At 44.4% G+C, this 19,846-nt stretch overlaps 1 protein-coding gene across 1 annotated transcript; it reads left to right on the forward strand.

The window, feature by feature from the left end:
• The first annotated feature begins 2 nt into the window (after positions 1-2).
• On the forward strand, positions 3-18,884 carry LOC123021719 (CD302 antigen-like). The gene is made up of 6 exons (XM_044426757.1): positions 3-246; positions 6,459-6,569; positions 9,735-9,857; positions 11,157-11,330; positions 12,765-12,791; positions 18,437-18,884. Exons 1-6 carry the CDS (start codon positions 3-5, stop codon positions 18,628-18,630), a joined length of 873 nt encoding a protein of 290 aa, XP_044282692.1. The 3' UTR covers positions 18,631-18,884.
• Positions 18,885-19,846: the final 962 nt, after the last annotated feature.

A 19,846-nucleotide genomic window follows, 5' to 3' on the forward strand; every position in this document is an offset into this window, starting at 1 on the left:
GAATGCCGCCCGCGAGGCGGCTGCTGGGCCCGCCGCTCTTCCCCTTCGCGCCTGCCGGAGCAATGGCCAGGGCTCGCCCACCAGGCCGGGGTGACGCCTATTCGGCCTTGGCGGGCCAGCATTCGGGGAGCGAGCGGCGGCCGCACTGCGCTGCTTGGGTCATGGGCGCCCCCTTGCTGGCAGCTCGCTCTTGCCTCCTGAGCGGACTTCTGCTGGCAGCCGCAGCGCCGAGCCACGGAGCGGACGGTAAGGCGGCGCCCCGCCGCCCTCTGCCCAGCTGCCGATCGCGGCGGCTCCCGAGAAGCAAGGCCGCCTCGGGCCTGGTCGCGCCAGGGAAGGGGGTGGGGTCGCGGGCCACTCAGTGCCCCCCATTCTGCTGGGAGAGGCGCTCCGCGCTGCTCAGGAGGCCCGCGGGCGGCCGTGCACGCGGAGCGGCTGCGGCGCGATCCCGGGGAGGGCGAGCGAGAGCGAGAGCTGGGCGCAGCGTCTTCGGCAGGCGTCTCTCTCAGCCCAGCCTGCCTCCCCTGGAAGCGATGGGTTGTGCTGGCCACGGTGGGGAAAGGGTGCGATAAAAATACATTATCTCGCCATTTCGAGATCGATAGATAAATAAATGAATGCTTACTCACAAGCATGCTTGTTAATTGCAGCAAGGGTCATTCCCACGTGACATTGTTAGGACTGAAGCCTTAATTTGAACCAGAGCGATTCCTTAGAATCTGCCCTTAGCCGCCAAGAGTACAGTGGAAACCTATTCATATCTGCTTAGAAGTCCCATTGGCGTCAGTGGACTTAGGTGCAGATAATTGTGTATCGGATTACAGACTTACAGTGCAAACCTGTAGGTGTCTGCATGGAAGCCATTTTCATAGAGCGTGGCCTTAGAATAGCCCGTGAATACCCTGGATCGAAAGAAATTGTACCAGTGGGTCCTAGATCAAATCAAGCCAGAACTTTCTCAGGAAGTGAAACTGAGGAAACCCAGCCTGTCCTGTTTTGGACATGACAAGTGAAGGCAAGACTCATTTGACATGTTAATCATGAGGAAGGCTCAAGAAGAGGAAGCCCTACTGTGCAGTGAACCTATTCCATAAAGGAAGCCACAGCCTTGAATGTGAAAGAGCTGAGCAGGGCTCTCAAGGAGAAGATATTCTGGAGGACTTCATTCATAGGGTTGCCATAAGTCAGAGACAGCTTGATGGGTATTGTAACAACAATTGGCCTTAGACTCGCAATTGAACATCTATATGTTTTTCCTGTGAACTGCTATGGCTTTTAACTGCACCCAACTCCTCTGGAAGCAGCTGCAAGGGCAGGAGGTCTGCTTGCTTGCTTAATTTCTGTCTCTTGCAGCTATGAAAGGTGCAATTGCACTGCTAGGTTTTTTGGGGGGGGAGGGGGAAGCAAGCATGGGAGATGGAAATGACGGGTGAGTGACTTGAAGCATGTACAGACTTATTTTCAGCAACAACAACTGGAGGACCATAACTGTTGTACAGGCCTGAGTGCTGTTACCTTTCCCATTAAGAAAAAAATAATAGCTTATAAAACAACAATTATAAAGGAAGTGACGTGGGATCAAAAACTAAAGGGAAAAAAATGGGTAATTTCAGTGCTTAGTGTGTTTTTTCCTCCTAAGATTTGCTGGTGTGATTTTACTAGGAGCACAGAATGTTTCAGTTGCTAAGGGTATAGGCTGCTGCTTTTGTTACATGCCATCAAGTCATCACCAACTTATGGTGACCCTATGAACGAATGTCTTCCAAATTGTCCTGTTCTGCACAGCACTGCTCCGCTTTTGTAAACCCAGGGTTGGGATGAGATGGACTACTAGTTGGCCTTGCTCTTCCTCCTCTTGTGTGTTCAACTTTCCCAAGCCTTATTATCTTTTCCAGTGAGTCTTGCCTTTTCACGAGGTGCCCAAAGTACAACAGCTTCAGTGTCATCATGTTTGCTTCTGGGGAATGTTCTGGCTCAATTTGCTCTAGGACCCACTTGTTTGTCTTTCAGTTGGTACAGCAAATTTGCACAGCTCTCTTCCAGCACCGTGTTTCAAACACATGACTTGTTTTCCTGTTGGCTTTCTTCACAGTCCAGCAGCTTTCATGCCCTTACATAATGATTAGGAGTACAACAGTGTGGTTATCTTGGCCTTAGTCTTCAGTGAAACCATCCTTAACACTGTATAATTCTGTCTAATTCTTCCATTGCTGGTCTTCCAAATCTCAGTGTTGTTCTAATTTCTTGGCTTCAGTCTCCCTTTGAATTGGCAATTGAGCCAAGGTAGCAAAGTCTTTTACAATTTCAATTTCTTCACTGCTGACTTTAAAATTGTGTCATTCTTCCATACTCGTGATTTTTGTTTTTTTTAATGTTGAGCTGCAGTCCTGCTTTTGCAACATCTTTCATTTGCATAAGGAATTCAATTAGGGTATAGGAGTCTTTTAATTTTATTCCAAAGTGGTTTCTGTCTTTGTGGGATAAAGACCAATATAAAAGGGAAGGGTGCATATTTAGACATCAAATGACTTACAATGCATTAGAAGTCATTAGAAGAGGGTTTTTTTTTTAAATTTTAGAAACCTGCTTCTCAGTCTCTTTGGAAACTTATTTCAGAATGATTCCCATTCACTCCATTCACTTTAGTTTATCTGCTGAGAACTGAATGAAGCCAAGCGGTTTGTAAAGATGAACTCGTATGTGCTAAAATATAGCACACTACCTCATATTTTGGGGATTTGATCATCACAGGAAGCAAATAAGATAATGGACAAATTAATTTCCTGTTTTCTCTGTAGCAAGATGAGAAAGTTGCATTATTCTGGAAAGATTTTTTTTTTACCCACCTGACTGGTATACTGCTGTTGATGCAAAGACAGAGGGCCTGAAAAGAAACCCTTAACAGAGCATTGAGACATATTTCATAAAGTCCATGCTAATTTCCAGCTCTAATGCTAACGCATGAGCATACTAAAGTAGGAGTCTTTGGTCCTTAAGACCCAATCTCTCACCCTATGAGCATGTTCAAGGGACAGTATAATCCTGTTTGCATGATTCCGTCTGCTCATTCTGCTAATCAAAGCCCTGGACTCTGCCCCTAATAGCACCACTGCTCAGATCAGTTCCTTATGCTGACTTTCCCAGGTTGTGCAGCAGAAGAAACAGATTCACATGTTCCATGCACACAGTAGATTTCTCCTGAATGGGGGCATGTGTGTATAAAGTGTGAAATAGTTACTTTGATCGAACACTCTGGCAACAGCTGTCGGGTCTATTTTTTATGTAGTCCTCCGGGTTCCTTTGTCCTTTGATACCTTTTGCTAAGTAGCAAGGACGAAGTCATCATATCTCAACCTACCTAGCAGCATCTATTACTATAGAGACTCTCCTAATGGAAAGGAAACCTCATAGCTGTCTTTTAGTAAAATTGGAAAGCCCTTGGCTCATTCCAGTCTTTAGCCAGCAGTATGGGAGCTCCTTCAAAGGAAGCATCCTTTGCTGTGGCAAGAACTGAGAAATCAAGCCCAATGCACAGGCCACAGTGTTTCATTCTGATTTGATCAGAGTAGGGCATTCGTCCTTATCCAGTTATTTATAGAAGGAGGAATAGATACAGATTTAGGTGTATGCGAGGAAGTGGATGAAAGCAGACTTTGGCACACACTCCTCCCAATAACAAGTGCTCCAGCCCCTGGATATGCTACACAGAGGTTGAAGAGCCTAGCTGGATGGGGTGAGCTGGGTGGAGGAGGGAGGGAAACTGTCAAATTGGGTGAAGTAAAGTTCAAGTTTGAGCTGAGCCCTTCCATTTATAGACAAAATATCCCGGATCCAGATAAGACTCTTTAATGGAGACCTGATGGACTTTGGGGAGTTATTCTTGTACCCACATCAGCCTGTGGAAACTGCAGGATGTGATGGCCCAGTGGCCTCTGCTTATAGCTGTGAAGTTGTGCTGGCACATATGGGATTTGGTTTCTGGTAAGCCAGCAGTGACCTATCAATATGGAAGTTTGCAGCAGCAAACTAAACCTTCCTCCCAGAACTCTTAGTCATGGCCTGTTTCATCTGGAAGTCAGTGTGGAACTCCAAAGACTGCCTTAGCTGAGATGATGCGTAGAAATCACCCTCCCTGGGTGGCACTGGGCCTGTTTCGTTCAGGCTCCAGATGCAATGTGTCAGTAAGGCAAACAATCTTAATTCTACATAGTCAAATGCTTATCTGGCTTATTTACAACATGAAAAAGTAACTCGTATCTTGACATAAAGAAGAGTGTCTTCTATTGGTTATTGTTCCCACAGTAGAAGTGAACTTAGAACTGATTTAAAGAATATTATTTTGTTACAATGTTCCTAAAACATATGGTATTCATCTTGGAGAAGAAAAAACAAACATTTACTGCTTACTTTCCTCTAAACTATTCATTGTGGTTTGGAAGAGGAACAAGCAATTCTCTTAAAGTAAGCTGAAATTTCCTTTAGAGTGCAAAGCTGTTACTGGTTTTCCAAAGCACTTTCAGTTCTTGTAAGTTATGAGGAATTAGGACTGCTTTATTCTGTTCCTAGCTGACATGTCTGTTGGCTGTTAGTTTCTGTAAATCATATTTGCTCGGGACCATTTCTATTTCTAGTGTATATGTCTGTCTTCACACTGAGTAATCCGGATATCAAGAGAACAGGGAAGATGAAAGATCTAAACTGGTGATTTAATATGAATCTTTTAAGGAAACGGTGTAGTGAGTCTTCTTAAAATTTTATTTCTCGAGGCATTTTAAGATACACATGGCTCAGCCAAGATCAGAATCCTTGGCACAGACAGTAAGTGCTCGGAAGCCATGCTCACCCAGTATCCATTTTGCTGGAAAGGCAGTCCCAGGTTAGCAGGGGTGCGGCGTGATTCTGAGCTGACTGATGCTATCTCCAAATCCAAACAGCAGGGGGAGCTCTGTCTGAAAAGCCTATAGGCTATAAAATGCGCCACTTGACAAAAGTTCAGCAGAAACACCCCAAGATATTGTTAGACAAAATCCAGTAGTTATGCCCCTATGGTAAAAATGTATATGAAATATTGGCCATTTGCTGCCCTCTAACAGTACTGCAAAATCTGTTGCCTAAGGTACAGTGTCTCACCCGGCCTAATAGTACAGCTTTACTTTTGAGTAAAGGGAGAAAAATCACTTGTCCACTAGCACATTTTAAATGTATAACTTAATTTTTTGATGTTAAGATAAAGAGTTTGAAGTTGACATAAGAATCAATAAGAAGCCAATTCAGAGATTTAAGGATATTATAACAGTTTTAGTAATGAAAAGTGACCTTTTGCTAGAGCAGCTGAGGTCCAAAATGCTAGAACTATGATGAACTATTTACATAGAAGACTTTATTGTATACAGAAGACTGTTCTTAACCTATTAAAACTAAGTGTAATTTACAAGTGTGATTGAATTTAACAGAAATTGCTTTAGTTAGAGTGAAAATTGCTAGGGGGATCCATTTGTTTCTCTTCTAGAAAGTTAACAGGAAAAAAAAGGAACAATATAAAGAAACTAGATTGCAATGTGCCTTTTCAAGAGAGCCCCTTGGATCAACAACTGCTTGCAAGGCCATCAGCAGATAATGCAAACCAGACTATTCTTCAGGTTAGCGAGCACCAGTGGAAACTGGGAAGCACACAAGATAGAATCATATAAAGATCCAAGCTTGTATTAAACAAGCTTTCCCCAAGCTGGGTCCCTCCAGATGTTCTGGACTACAGCTGCCATCCACAGCGACTCAGTGGTCAAGGAAAGACCTGGGTTGGGGGAGGATGCATTAAAACAATGAGTTAGCTAGCATTTGGCTCCCAAATGCTGCAGACACTTGTGGGAGATGAAATCCCATTGGCATCCAGATATAGGTGTGTTTGCGGAAGGAAAAACATATACCCATGTAACTGCAGTGTAATACAGTTTGGGCATTATCTAGAGGCCACCTTGGCTAAAGTAAAGAGCACTACTTAAATATTGCAGTGAAGATCCATGATTGCACTATCAATTTTAAAAATAAAAGCTTCAAGAGAACTCATATGGATCGAGACTATGGTGCTGGCAAAAGGCTGCTTAATGTTTTTTGTAGTGGCATTTTTTTCATTTAATATCTCTCCCTGCCCTATCTGCACCATTGCAGAAGAATGTGATTGAAGATCTAGTTTTGCTCTTAGACATAGAAAACACACATCTTCAAGTTTAATCTCTGGTCCTGTTGATTTTGAATGGGTCTTGATGGTCAACTTTTGCAGGGTTATGCATGTTGATTGCTACTGTCTTAAAATACATGCCTGAGGTACCAACTGCACTTTGTTTTATGTTACTTGGCAAATGGCCTGGGATATTAGCATTTGGGGTGGCTATATAAACAGAACTGTCTATAGAAATGAGTGCACAGTAGCACTGATGGTGATTGTTCTCTTCCTGGCATAGCATGTCCTTCTTTGGCTTGGATTTTATTCGAAAGGAGCTGCTATGCTTTGCTTCCAGGACCATTGGAGACACGCAGCATTGAAGATGCCAGGGAATACTGCAGAGGCAATGGTAATGCAGCTGATCTCTCTCGGGTCACAACCTGCCCATTTTTTATTCACTTATGATATGTGGGGAAAAGTGCATTTAGCATTTGCAGTTTATTTGTACCTTTGAAAACTCTGATAATCATAGGGATTTGCACCAGTGTCAACATTCAGTTCAGATCCTGATTTGGAGAACAGCTCAGTGGCTGTAATTCCTTTTCTTTTTGGCAGTATTGTCAGCACATTATCCCTTTGTGAAGGGATGGTGCATGCCACATTTCAGACAAATAGATCCAGTATTTTTCTGATAGTTTTCTTTAAAGTTTGAGTTCTTTTAAAATTGAATTTCCAGTACCTTTTTCAATTTCTTGCCAGAACTGGATTATATTTCTCTAACCCTCTCAGTCCTCTTCTGCCACATTTCAGACAGAGAGGTTCAGGGAGTTGAGCAAGAGCAACCTTTATTGATCTGATGTTCTCCCTCCAAAGATGAACATATTCCCATTCATTTTTTTGTGGGACATTGCCATGAAATTGGCATATTCCATAAAAGCAGCCCTGAAGTTAGTTAAGAAACCTGACAAATTTAAGAAATGTGTAATGGTCTTTATCAAAGAGAGTTTATTCCATTTTTTGTGGGGGAGAGTTATTCAGTTTCCCTTCTGGCTGTGTGCATTTTTTGGAGAATTTGTATGAAAAATGCACCACAGAGGTATCACCAGTCAAAAGGATTATGATGATTAAAATAAAGTGAAAGGGCATAATCCCATGCATATTTGGACAAGTTTGACAAGTTTCAGTCTTCCCCAGCCAGCCAGTGGACTATAGGACTTTTTCAGTTCAGACATGCACAAACTGTGCTCTAAAGGCATTTTTATTTCTAGTCAGTTGGCACCAAAGGCACAAAGTGTGGTAGGACAAATGGGTGATGGATGAAGAGAGGCTGAAGGTCCTGAACATCCAGCATTTTCCAGGGAAGCATCTACTGTTACAGGTCCTCCAAAACTCCTCTCATGTTCCTGCTCCTGGGAAAGAGAACGAGCAAAGAGTACTGAGCACAGGAACAGCCCTATGATAGATGACTTCAGCATCCCTTCCCCAAAACACTGAGTGGAAAGCTCTGGTGAAACCATTTATTATCATTGGAAGCTAGAGCTCTTGTGCTTAGCTCTGTCTCCCTTATTTGGAGAGCTTGGGGACAAATGTATCAATTTTGCAGGCATATTGTCTACAGCAGTGTCCTTTCTATGTGCTAATCAATCTTCAGGAGAGTTCAGGTCTTACAGCAGTGGGGGAGGGCTCTCTGTTATTTGAACATTTCCTGAATGTTTCTGAATCAGCCCAAATCATTTTGGGATTTGGCCAAATATGAGGGTAATTATAGATCTTAGACCAGCATCCCTGAACCTGGTGCTTTCAGATATTTTGAATGACTATTCCTAGCATATGTGGGAATGCTGCCTGGGGCCTATCAAAATGGGTTCAAAACTTCTGAAAGACCCAAGATTGAGGAAAACTGGCAGAAAGTGTGATACAGATTAGCAGAGATGATTTAAGCATTTTGCAGTCAGAGGCAAAGGCTAAGATGGAACCTTTTCCCCTTCCATCCCACATTCCATTCCGATTCAGTCCAGCCAGTCTTGTGTTCATAACAATCTAGCAGGCTGTTGGCAGATCTTTCAAGGTAACAGAATTTCAACAAGCCTTTCACTGTGCCCTCTGGCATATCCAGTTGCGGGTGAGAGGAGAGCAATTGCAGTGTCATTGTCAGCTCAAGTGTTTCTAAAACATTTTACTTTGAAGAATGCTTTCCACATGGACTTGTCCGCCACAGAAGAGTTGCAGTCTGTTGCAGATGACTCCAGCATATTTGAATGTGTGCCTTAGCTGCTGTGTCTTAGCACCCCACATGCTGCAAGAGAACCAACACACTCCTGCAGACTGCAGAGAAAGAGAGATGACTACTGGGCAGGCAAACTATCTTTCAAGCAAACTTCTCTTCATACATACGTGGTGGTTTAAAGCAATCCCTTAAGAAGCTTTAACTGTGCCAGAGATACCCAGGAACATGGACTAAAAAACCACTGACCTAGCCCAGTGTGGTTACCCAACTCTTGGGCAGGTTTGCATGCCACACCAATCAACCTTGGCAATAAACTGCAGGAACAACCTACAGAGTACCCAACATACACTTGTTTGAGCTTATTTGGGTTGTCACACCACTTCTTGATCTGTAAAAACTAATCTGGATGCAGTGGGAGTAAAAAGGTGGAAGAGAGTTGTAGTGAGCCAGAACAGCTCCCCAACATGGTGTGGGGAGGGCAGTAAACCGGTGCCAGCCACTGCACAACACCACTAGAGCACTTTTAAAGACAGCAAGGGGGTTTTGTCACTCTTGTCGCACAACTCCCTTGCTGTTGGACTTCACCCATGGAGGAACTGGTCATCTGACATGACAACCACCTTGAGTAAAATGACACCTAGAATAGTCCATGGGTTTTCATGGTGACTTACTTGAAAAACAAGCTGTCATGGGGCTATACCAAAGTATCTCTCATGGGTTGTTGTACTGCATCAGTGAGGTCTGTTTAGAAGTCAGCTCTTAAAATCCCCCAGTATCTGGTAGTTCTAGTGGGATATACTTCCAAGAAAATTAGTTAAGAATCAGCTGTCAAAGATTAACTTGACAGCTGTTAAATTGTGCTTGCACTTCCCACTGATGCTTACAGGACTGAATGGTACAAAACTGTGACGTATTATGCTTTTATAAAAGACAGATGAGAAGGAACACAACTTTGTGAGACAGTACTTAAACAGAGGGCAGTGTCCAGTTTTGCCTGACTGCCAGAGGGTACCATCTTAAGCACAATGAGCAGCTAAGCAGTTGTTAAAGCAACCCAAAATGATCTAAAACACTTAATTCTGGAATGGTGTAAATCATTTCAGTAACTCATAGCAGGATGTCCCACTGACCTGATCCAGTGCAGAAACATACGTTTCCACTTGTTTTCAGAGTTCCTAATTCCCTGTTGCACAACCAGTGGATCCCATTAGTGTAAGGCAATCAGTGGGATTGCAGTGGCTATGTTGGATTCTGGTCATTCCTGATTAAAGGCATAGTCTGAGGTCTGTTTGAGTTCTCGTTTTAAAACTGAGATTTGACTTTGATTTGCGTGTTTTTCAAATGCAGCATCAGGAGCAGATATTATCAGCATAAATAACAAAGAGGAGAATACTTTCATCAAAAACAGTTTCTGTTCCCATTGGCATGGACCTGAATATATATCGTTGGGCATGTTTTTTGACACAGATGGTGAGTGACGCAAGGCTTGATGGTGAACTGATCTGACATAGCCCTATTTTTTGTTGGGGAACTTACCTCCATTAGGGCTCCTCTAGTGTCTTCAAGGAAAAACTCACATCAAAATAACTACTTTCAATATCCCCAAATGTAAGAAAAGACCAAGGTAGGCTCTTTTTCTGTAAGGACTTATTCTTGCCCAGAGCTTGGGAACAGGTGCCAGTGCGGTTTACCGAAAGTCATCCCTGAGAATTGCAGTGTCATCAAACAAAGGAAATACAAAGGATGCTACATAGTCCCAGGCATGGAACTAACTGGGAAGGAAAGTGAAATGGAATGGCAGCCCAATAGCTGGAAAGACTCAGATGTGGAGAGGCAGTTTGGTGCCTACAGGCACCAGTGTCCCCTGCTTTCCTTTCCTGAGGCCCACCAAGGCACCCTGTCCCTCCCACTGTTTTAATCTTTTCCTTCTGGTCACTGCGACTGTTGTGAAATAGCCTTGTGTTGGTGCTGAAAACTGAGGGTTTTTGTTTGTTGGACTTCAGACCCAACTTCAGCCTTAGATTCAGGACAGGTCTCTTGCCCTTTGCTATGCTCCCATAGCAGCCATTTGGTGATGATGCCCAGGACAGTCACTTCGGGTGCATATTGTTCTTGTAGTCAGTTTGCCTCCCTCGTATCAAGATCTTATTATCTATTAGCCAGTGCATGGGTCTGTAACTGAGGTGTTATCCAACCGAGAACACACAATGCTTTTGATAAAGACTTGAGTCGACAAAAAATTATAGCACACTAAAGCCACATTAATACAAGCTTAAGCATGTACTCAAACAGTAGGTGCCTCTGTGCTCATTGGGGCATATTTTGTAGAATGGGATGAGCAACTGTGAGAGATCTGTGGACTGTTTCTGGAAAAATCCCCCCACCCTGGCAATTAAAAAAGTGGCAAGCTACTCCACAGAACTACAAGGATTAAATTTAGCTTGTTTGGAAACACTGACCTTTGCAGGTGTCCACAGCAAGTACAGATCACTGAAACAGTCACATTTAACTTGCAAACAAGCAGTTCTGACCCATGCAGTTCTCTGTTGTCTTCCAGATTTATTTCACTCCAGCCAGGATAATGGGGTCACATGTAGAGCACAGGCTGTATGTTGCCTACCCCTGACAATTTCTATTTAAGGTGCCAGAAGCTTCTTTGCAATGTTGAGGACAGGGGATGTATAGCATCCCAAGCAGTTTTTTTTTAATTCATCTGTCCTTCAGAAAAACAAAAAATTCTTACCTTTTTTCCACTTTACTTCATTGCAGATGATGATTTCAGATGGTTCGATGATTCAGAAGTTAGTTTTACAAACTGGATGGAGGAGGAAAGCAACACAGAGCTCCTCAACACTTGCGCCACTATGCACACTAGCTCAGGGGGATGGAAGAAGACAAGCTGTGAGCAGCTACCGCTGACTGAAATTCTGTGTGAAGCTACTGGTATGTATGTTACTTTACTGACACCCTGAAAAAGGTTTCTGTCTCACACAATACATGGCTAGATTTTATAAGGAGTTGAGGATATGTCTTGGAAGGAGTTAGTACTATGATAGACACAATGGGTCAGAACCAGGGAAAACATAAAAGGATCCCCTCAGTGGAAGATTCTTTGGTGGAACCTTCCACTGAGTGGCTGGAATTGGGAAGTAATTGGGGAGGAGGAACAATTCTCCCCTTCCCCCTGCAGTTTCCTGAAAATTTGTTGGGGGGTTGGTCTAGATCTCCAAGAAAAGTGCGGTAGGTGGAAATGGAGGCTGCAGATAGAGAGGGAACCAGCGTAGAACGCCTCCCCTGCTTTTCTGCTAGCAGCAGCATCCCAAGCAGCACTCCACTTGGGACACTCCATCACTGGAATGGAAACTCTGGATCCAACTAATTCTTTCTTCTAAATATGCTAAAAGTGAAAGATGCATGTCCTACTTGCAGTTGTTCAGCTAGAGTATGTATTCACATCCATTTTTTATTTATTTAGCGAGCCATCCTACAGTCCATAGGAGTACATCCCAAGACCGTGGGATTTTTTTTGCAGGGGGTGGATTCCATTTGCTGAGGCACCAGGCCTTCCTATGAACTTTCAAGTGGGATCCCTTCCCCTCCCAGCCCCCATGGGAAAGAACTGCAGTATATTCCCTTCATGTCAAAGAGTATGAAGGCTTGCAGGATTGGGCAATCCATAAAAGCACCTACATATTTCAAGCTTTTCGAGAGAAGTTCTTAGAGAGCACATGACTTCCAGCACTGTAGATACCATGAAGACAGGCATGAAAGACTCTTTTGGAAAGCCACTGGCTTTCATCCCAAACAATTTAATTGGATTAATAATTCCAATATGATAAAGGATACAGTGCACACTGTAACACCCCATATGAATGCAGGTTTTATTGGTTTTCAAAGACTTATACAGACAGGTGCTCTGTATTTACTTAATGCAAATCATTAGTGTATACTTCAATGCAAGGGTAGCATCATATCTGTTTTGTGTGTGCATAACTGCTTTTCAAACTAAGGTGAATGGGAAAGTTTCTTGCCTGAAAAGGTGTGTTCTTCAGACACTCAAGAGTACACTATTCAAAATAAGGATTTGTAGAATTTGGTGTATTATCAATTTATAATTCATTGCAGCAAAAGCTAATATGGGATATTATCTGTACTGCTAGAAAGTATACAGAAAAATAAATTGCAAAATACAATTCATTGTCCAGATCATAAACAGGCCAACACAGTCCAAGCTGCATGTTATAATGTGTACCTATTAGTCCTAGAATGTGAATGCAAACCTGAATCCAGCTGCATGATAATCTGAAGAATGTACTCTTCTTTAAAAAATAGTACTCATCAGTGCCTTTTTATTTTCTTTTACATGTATGCTTGTAGTTTTTAATCAAAGGAAATATTTACTGGGTGAGTAGAGTCTCTCTCTCTTCTTTTTTCATGTTGTCCAGTAGTCAAACTGTGATTAGATACTGCTTTTTCCTAACTGAGAAAGGCAGGTTGCTCACCTGTAACTGTCATTCTTCGAGTGGCCATCTGTGCATTCACACACATGAGTGCTGTGCCTGCGCAGTGCCTATGGCGGGAAAGATTCAAAGCTTAACGGTTTTGGCGGGAACTCCTCATCCCCCCGGTATAAAAGAGCAGAGTGCCGGCCATTTCCTCAGTCTACTGAAGACCGATTGTTTGCCCCCTCGTGGGAGCAAGAGATATTGCAGGGAACTGCTGAACCGGAGAGAAAAAATTACCAATGAAACCGTTATCAAAGAGAAATGGTACCATATAAGCCCATTCACCGACACCGAGTAGGGCCGGCGGGTGCGTTGTGTGAATGCACAGATGGCCACTCGAAGAACGACAGTTACAGGTGAGCAACCTGCCTTTCTTTGTCGTGGCCTCTGTGCATCACACATATGGGTGATTAGCAAGCTTACTAGACCTGGAGGCAGGCGGTGTCATCATTGAAGAACAGAAGAAAGGATTGTCCAGCCAAAGGAGCAATTGTGTCTGGCATGCACATCAAGACAGTAATGCCTGGCAAAGGTGCAAGGAATCGTCCAAGTGGCAGCCTTGCAAATGTCCTGGATCAGAATGCCAGCGGCAAAGGCAGAGGAAGCAGCTTCCACCCTCATAAAATGCCCTCTGGGCATGACAGGTATGTCAAGCTTGGCGAGCTGACACGCTAGCTCGATGGTCTGTACAATCCACTTTGAAAGTCTCTGTGAACCAACAGGGGAGCCCTTATCATAGTCTGAGTATTTAACAAAGAGGCGGTTAGATTTACGGAAGGACTCCGTGCGAGACCTGTAAAAGGCAAGGCAGCAACGAATGTCGAGAGAATGTAATGACCGTTCTATTTGTGTAGCAGGCGTAGGAAAAAAGGCTGGTAAGACGATGTCCTGGTTAATGTGAAAAGGAGACAGAACCTTGGGTAAGAATGTCGGATCAGTACAGAGAATGACTTTCTCCTTATGGAAGTTAAGGTAAGGAGGATCTATCTAAAGTGCACAGAGTTCACTAGCCCTTCGGTCAGACGTGACTGCAACGAGAAAGGCAGTCTTCCAAGATAGGAGGCGTAAGTCAGTAGTTGCCAGGGGCTCGAAAGGAGTACAGGTGAGTGCCTGAAGAACAACCGAGAGGCTCCAAGTAGGGATAGCTGGGCGAAGTGGTGGTTGGAGGTTCTGTAAACCCTTGAGGAATCGACGTATGAGGGTATGAGAAAAAACCGAAGAACCCCGCACCTGTCCGCAGTAGTGGGAAATTGCAGCTATATAAACTTTAATAGACAATGGCTGAAGTCCCGATTGATGGAATGATAAGAGAAATTGAAGGATATTTTCAACAGAGGCTGAAGAAGTGGTAAAACTGTTGCATTCAGCAAAGGATGTGAAGCTCTTCCATTTAGCCACATAAGATCGGTGAGTTGCAGGTCTTAGGGCAGACTGGAGAATGAATTGAGTATCGGGATGGAGAGCACTTGGATTCGATGAGAAGTCTATCGGTATCGGGGAAGAAGAGGCTGTCTCGGGACGGTGTTGGACAAGTGTAGGAGTCCCCAAATCCGCTGGTACCAAAGGGACCCCATGGTTCATCGAATGTGCCAGGCTGTCAGGCTGAGTGAGGGAAGATCTGGGTGACGAACAGCTCTGTACTGTTGAGTTATTAGATGAAGTATGAGAGGCAGGCGGAGAAAGGTGCTGCCAGATAGACGGAGAAGAGTAGGGAACCACGGTTGACAGGGCCACCAGGGGGTGATCAGGATCCCCGTGGCACCATCATAGACAATCTTGGCTAGGACCCTCATTATGAGTGGGATTGGGGGAAACGCATAAAAGAACATGTTGGACCAAGGGATCATGAGTACATCCCCTGTCGATCCCGGACTGATGCCGGCATGAAAGCAGAACATCTTGCACACCTTGTTCGTGTGAGTGGCAAACAGGTCTATGTGCAGAGAACCCCAAGTCCGGAAGAGGCGATGGCAGGTCAGACAATCCAGTTCCCATTCGTGGGTCGACATCTGCCCATTGAAGGCGTCGGCCTCCTCGTTGTCGGTACCAGCCAGGTGAACAGCGAGGAGGGTGATCTCCCTGGAGATGCACCAGTCCCACAGCTGCATTGCCAGGCGGGCCACGGGGGCCGACTTTGTCCCACCTTGTTTGTTTATATAGAATACAGCGACAATGTTGTCGGAGGCAATTTGCACAACGTGCTGCCGGAAAGTGTCCTCGAATGATCAAAGGGCTTTGAAGACCACCAGGAGTTTGAGGTAATTGATGTGTCTGGTGGTCTCCTGATGGTCCCAGGTGCCCTGTGTACGGAGACTGGCACATAGGGCTCCCCACCCGGTAAGGGAGGCATTGGTAAACAAAGTCAAGGTCAGGTGAGGCAGACGAAATGGGTCGCCTCCGGACAAATTGTGCCGCATAGAGACTGGAGGACGGAGGTTGGAAGGCGGAGGAGACAGTGAGGGGTTGAGTCTCGTTGGGGTTGAAACATTCAGTTGAACCACAACTGGAGTGGTCTCATCCGTTGTTTGGTGTGGGAAACTGTGGAGACTGTAGAGGCCATGTGACCGAGAAGTTTCTGCACTGAGAGTACTGGAACAGCTCTGTCCATGTGGATTCGACAGATCGATGAGCACAGATTGTCTTGTCGACTTTGTGGAAGAAAGGCTCTCATCAGCGTGGAATCGAGACGAGCTCCAATGAAGTCGATGATCTGTGAAGGAATAAGGCACGATTTCTCATGATTAATGCATAGACCCAAATTGTCCAAGAGGATACAAATAGTCTGAAATGATGGCCGAAGACCTTCCTTAGATGGGGAGAAGATCAGCCAGTCATCCAGGTAGGGGTACACTTGAATGCCTTGGAGCCGAAGATGCGCACACACCGGAGCCATACATTTCGTAAAAACCCGGGGGGCAGTAGCCAGTCCAAACGGAAGGACGTTGAACTCAGAACCGACAGTGAATCAGAGAAGACGCCTGTGGGACAGGTGAATGGTAATGTGAAAATAGGCATCTTTCAAATCCAGAGAAGCGAACCAATCCTCTCTCCTAAGCAACGGAAGGATATTTTGAAGGGTGGTCAGACTGTTCGCCCTTGACAATGTGGTAGAACTTGTCGGTATTGGGATTGAAGCGGTGCTGGGCCTCGATCTCAAGTGACCTTGTAAGCCTCACCATCAGTTCTCCAAAGGGTTCCTCCAGTGAGCTGGGACCCTGTGTAGAGATCACCGCGTCTGGTGAAGTAGGCGCCACTTCGGAGTCCTCCGAGTCCAAATCATAGTGAGGCGGGAGGCTAGAAGAAGAGTCGATAGGCAAAGAGGGACGCCTGGACTGAGCCGCCCTCAAAATCAAAGGGGCGTCTCTCGGTACCGGAGAGAGGGTACGATCACACACCGGTGGGTAGTAACCGTAGGGTGGATAATCATCCCATGTCTCACGATGAGACGGCCTATGGGGTGGTTGCACCCATTCTTCCGAGGGGTGCATGGAGGCGCGTTGCTGATATCACACCTGCTGAGGAGCAGCCCTCGGGGAAGGCTTGAGTGATGGTTGGGGGGTAGGTGAACGAGCCATTGGAGGAGAGTCCCGAATCTTTTCGTCGGAGATTGATCCCAGCAAGGGAATGTCCCGTTGCTCAGGGGAAGACTGGACAGAAGGTGCAACCCATCTTGGAGACCCAGGCAGTGTCTGGTCGGTGTCGGTACTGAAGCAGCCATTGGGATCGATGGGGCAGACGAACCCAAGTCACGGTACCTGGAATGGTCGAGTTTTTTAGGCTTGCGGGCCGACTTATCCGTCTTAGGCTTCTTACGGCCTGAGGACTTGTCCAATCCACTATGCTTCCTCTTCTCCTTCTGTGGAGATGCAGAGGAGTTTTGACCCTCTGGCAAAGGGGCACCATCAGCCGATGGGCGGGGCAGAAGCATGGTGGAAGAGGAGGACGGAGGGGCAGATTTGCCTGCCAGTTGGTCTGATTGAAGCAGGGCTTGGTCCCACAAAAGTTTGCGTAGGCGATTCTCCCGATTTTTCCTCGCCTGCTTAAAAGCCTGACAATGGCCACATTTATCGGTCCTGTGCCCTTCTCCAAGACAGAGAAGGCACAGATCGTGCAGATCAGTAGGTGACATTTTGGACCCGCACTGAGAGCACTTGCGAAAAGCCACACACTGCACCATCAAGGAAGAAAGAGAAGATAGCAAAGTAAAGAGAAAAGAGGAACAATATTGTTTTGTTTTTTGTTCTTTTTTTAACAGAGAAAAGGGGGAAATTGAGAAGAAACTTCTAACAGGGAGGGAAAAACTTGGAATCGTAACGTTTAAGAGAGATAATAGCAACTGGATAAACATGTACAAACTGTGAGACAAAAGGCTCGAGGCACAGCAAACAGTGGTCACAAGAAGACTGAGGAAATGGGGGGCACTCTGCTCTTTTATACCGTGGGGGGGATGCAGAGTTCCCGCCAAAACCGTTAAGCTTTGAATCTTTCCAGCCATAGGCACTGCGCAGGTGCAGCACCCATATGTGTGAAGCACAGAGGCCATGATGAAGAACAGCTGTTCTAACTGAAACTGAAAACTGCAGCATCCACACTTAGAATGGTTTGCCTCCAGATGCAGCCATATCCAAAGTAGACTCAGTGAAGTCAATATGAATTAATTTGGTGAGGTACTTAGTACCAATGATTTCAATGGCACTACTCTAGGTTTGACTAAATCTCGATAGGATCCCATGTTCTCTGTTTAGATATGCAAGTGGTATGTTAACAGTCTCTGCTTAGAGCCAGTGTGGTGTAGTGGTTAAGAGACTGAGTAATCTGGGTTCCAGCCCCCACACAGCCATGGAGCCAACTGGATGACTTTGGGCCAGTCACAGCCTCTCAGGCCAACCTATTTCACAGGGTTGCTGTCGTAAGAAACAAAGTGGGATATAAATCTCATAAATAAATAATTTAATTTCCATACCACCCAACAGCCAAAGCTCTATTTGTTGTGCTTTGTGTGTATCAAAGATTCTGTGCTTTCAGGTCCAATCAACTTTGTTGCTACAAGATAGTGGTAAATATAGTACAGCATTTTCCTAGCATTTTCTATTGTCAGCTTTTTTGCTGACCCAGCTACCACCCTGATTTGGTATTGGTTCTCTGCTGCTTTATACAAAACAAGTTTTTGGCTAGCATGTATTGGACCTGGTAATGCATAAGTCAAAATATGATGAAACAGAAGTAATCATGTTTGGCTCATGAATAACCTGTCATAACATTTGCAGACCTTACAGTTCTCCATCCCCCTCAACTTCCCACATTGTGTGAGATGAAACAGTTTAAGAATGTTCAGCTGTTTATGAACATTGATACAGTACTGCATGCTGGTCTTCTGTAGCAGGCTTTAGAACTGAAATATTATAGAAAAGGTCATAAAGTAAGTTGCCTAAGTAAAGATCCAATAACTGCTAACATTAGAAGTGCTAAATTAGTGCAACAGCAGATGGACATCTGTATCGATATGGACTATGTGTTTTTCATGGATTCATGGTGTTATTTCAGGTGAAACAGCATGGACAACTGCCTTAGTTATAACTTCGACAGTAATTGTTTCAGTAGCTGCAGCAATTCTCTGGTTTCTTTACCAAAGGAGAGTTTCTTCTGGAGCAAGAGATACAATACACAGGTCTACCAATCAAAGTCCATATAATGATGAAACAATGCTTATAGAGGAGGGAAATGAATATACTGCCTAGATTTTATTTATAAATGTATAATTATCTTGAGAGTAATAATGGTAATTATTAATTACTCTAATAAATAATAGAGTAATAAACCATGACACTGCTATTCCACATGAAACTGTTAATTAGAAATCTTAAATTGTTGATGTAATTGCTCTTACCGATATATGATTTTCTCTCTGTGCAGATATCGTACTTTTTCACAAATTGCACTTCTATCATGCAAACGTTCTCAAATACTCATCGGGGAAGGTGTAGTTTTTAGTTAAAAAAAAAAAAAAAGGAGATATGTGCTAGCCAAAATCAAATACTCAGCTGCTTAATCTCTCCAGCTGAATTGTGGAACTTTTGACGGCACAATCCTATGTGGCTGCCTATAGCACTTCAGTCACAAACTTACGGGCATCTAATAAGTGTGAGAGGAGAGCAGAAGCTAAGATTGCCTCTATGCTTCCCCTCATCTTCAAAAACATGGCCATCTAAATGTTTGTCCCTTTCTTGTGAGGAGCAGCAGCAGAAGCACTCCCTGGATTCATCCAGCAAAGGTGGCGCTTCACTCTTCTCCCTGGAAGAGAGCCCCTGGAATGTGCTCCCAGCATATGCCTCTCTTGCATGTGCAAGACTGTAGCTGACACAGGATGAACCATGCAGGCTGCAAGGGTGGCAAAAGACTGTGCTGACATCCAAAAACAAAGTCCTTGCTGTGTCCTTGGAAGGCTTTTCCCAAAGTGCAGTAGGGACTCTGCCTTTTCCTATGGCTGGGCAGACAGGTCCTAAGGGACTTTAATTTCAGCTAGAGAATGGTCATTGTTTACAAATCACCCTAAATGAGAAGGCAACTATGTACAGAAATCCTTAGTGATCCACCCTGGCTGGAGAAAGCCTTCTGCATCTATGTATTTCTGCCTTAAAAGCCACTGTACTGAATGGTTTTTAAAGTCAGTTAACATATCACCTAAATTGGCCCAGAGTTTGACAAACTATAAAAGCACAAACTGGCAACCACCATTATAAGTCACACTAGAAGTTCAGTTGTTCAGCTGGAACTATCTGCTTCAAACCTTTGGTTTTTCTATCAGTTCCATCATAATCCTGATGCCAAGTTCAAGGCAGTCACATGCCCTCCTAAGAAGCTGCACGTGTTTCATTAATTTCAATGACGGCCGTGCAAAACACTAAAACCTATGTGTTGTACCTTCCTACTGAAGGCGGACATATTTTGTATAAA

Source organism: Varanus komodoensis, unplaced genomic scaffold, assembly GCF_004798865.1.
Source record: "Varanus komodoensis strain SLA01 unplaced genomic scaffold, ASM479886v1 scaffold177, whole genome shotgun sequence".
Taxonomy (NCBI): Eukaryota; Metazoa; Chordata; class Lepidosauria; order Squamata; family Varanidae; genus Varanus; species Varanus komodoensis.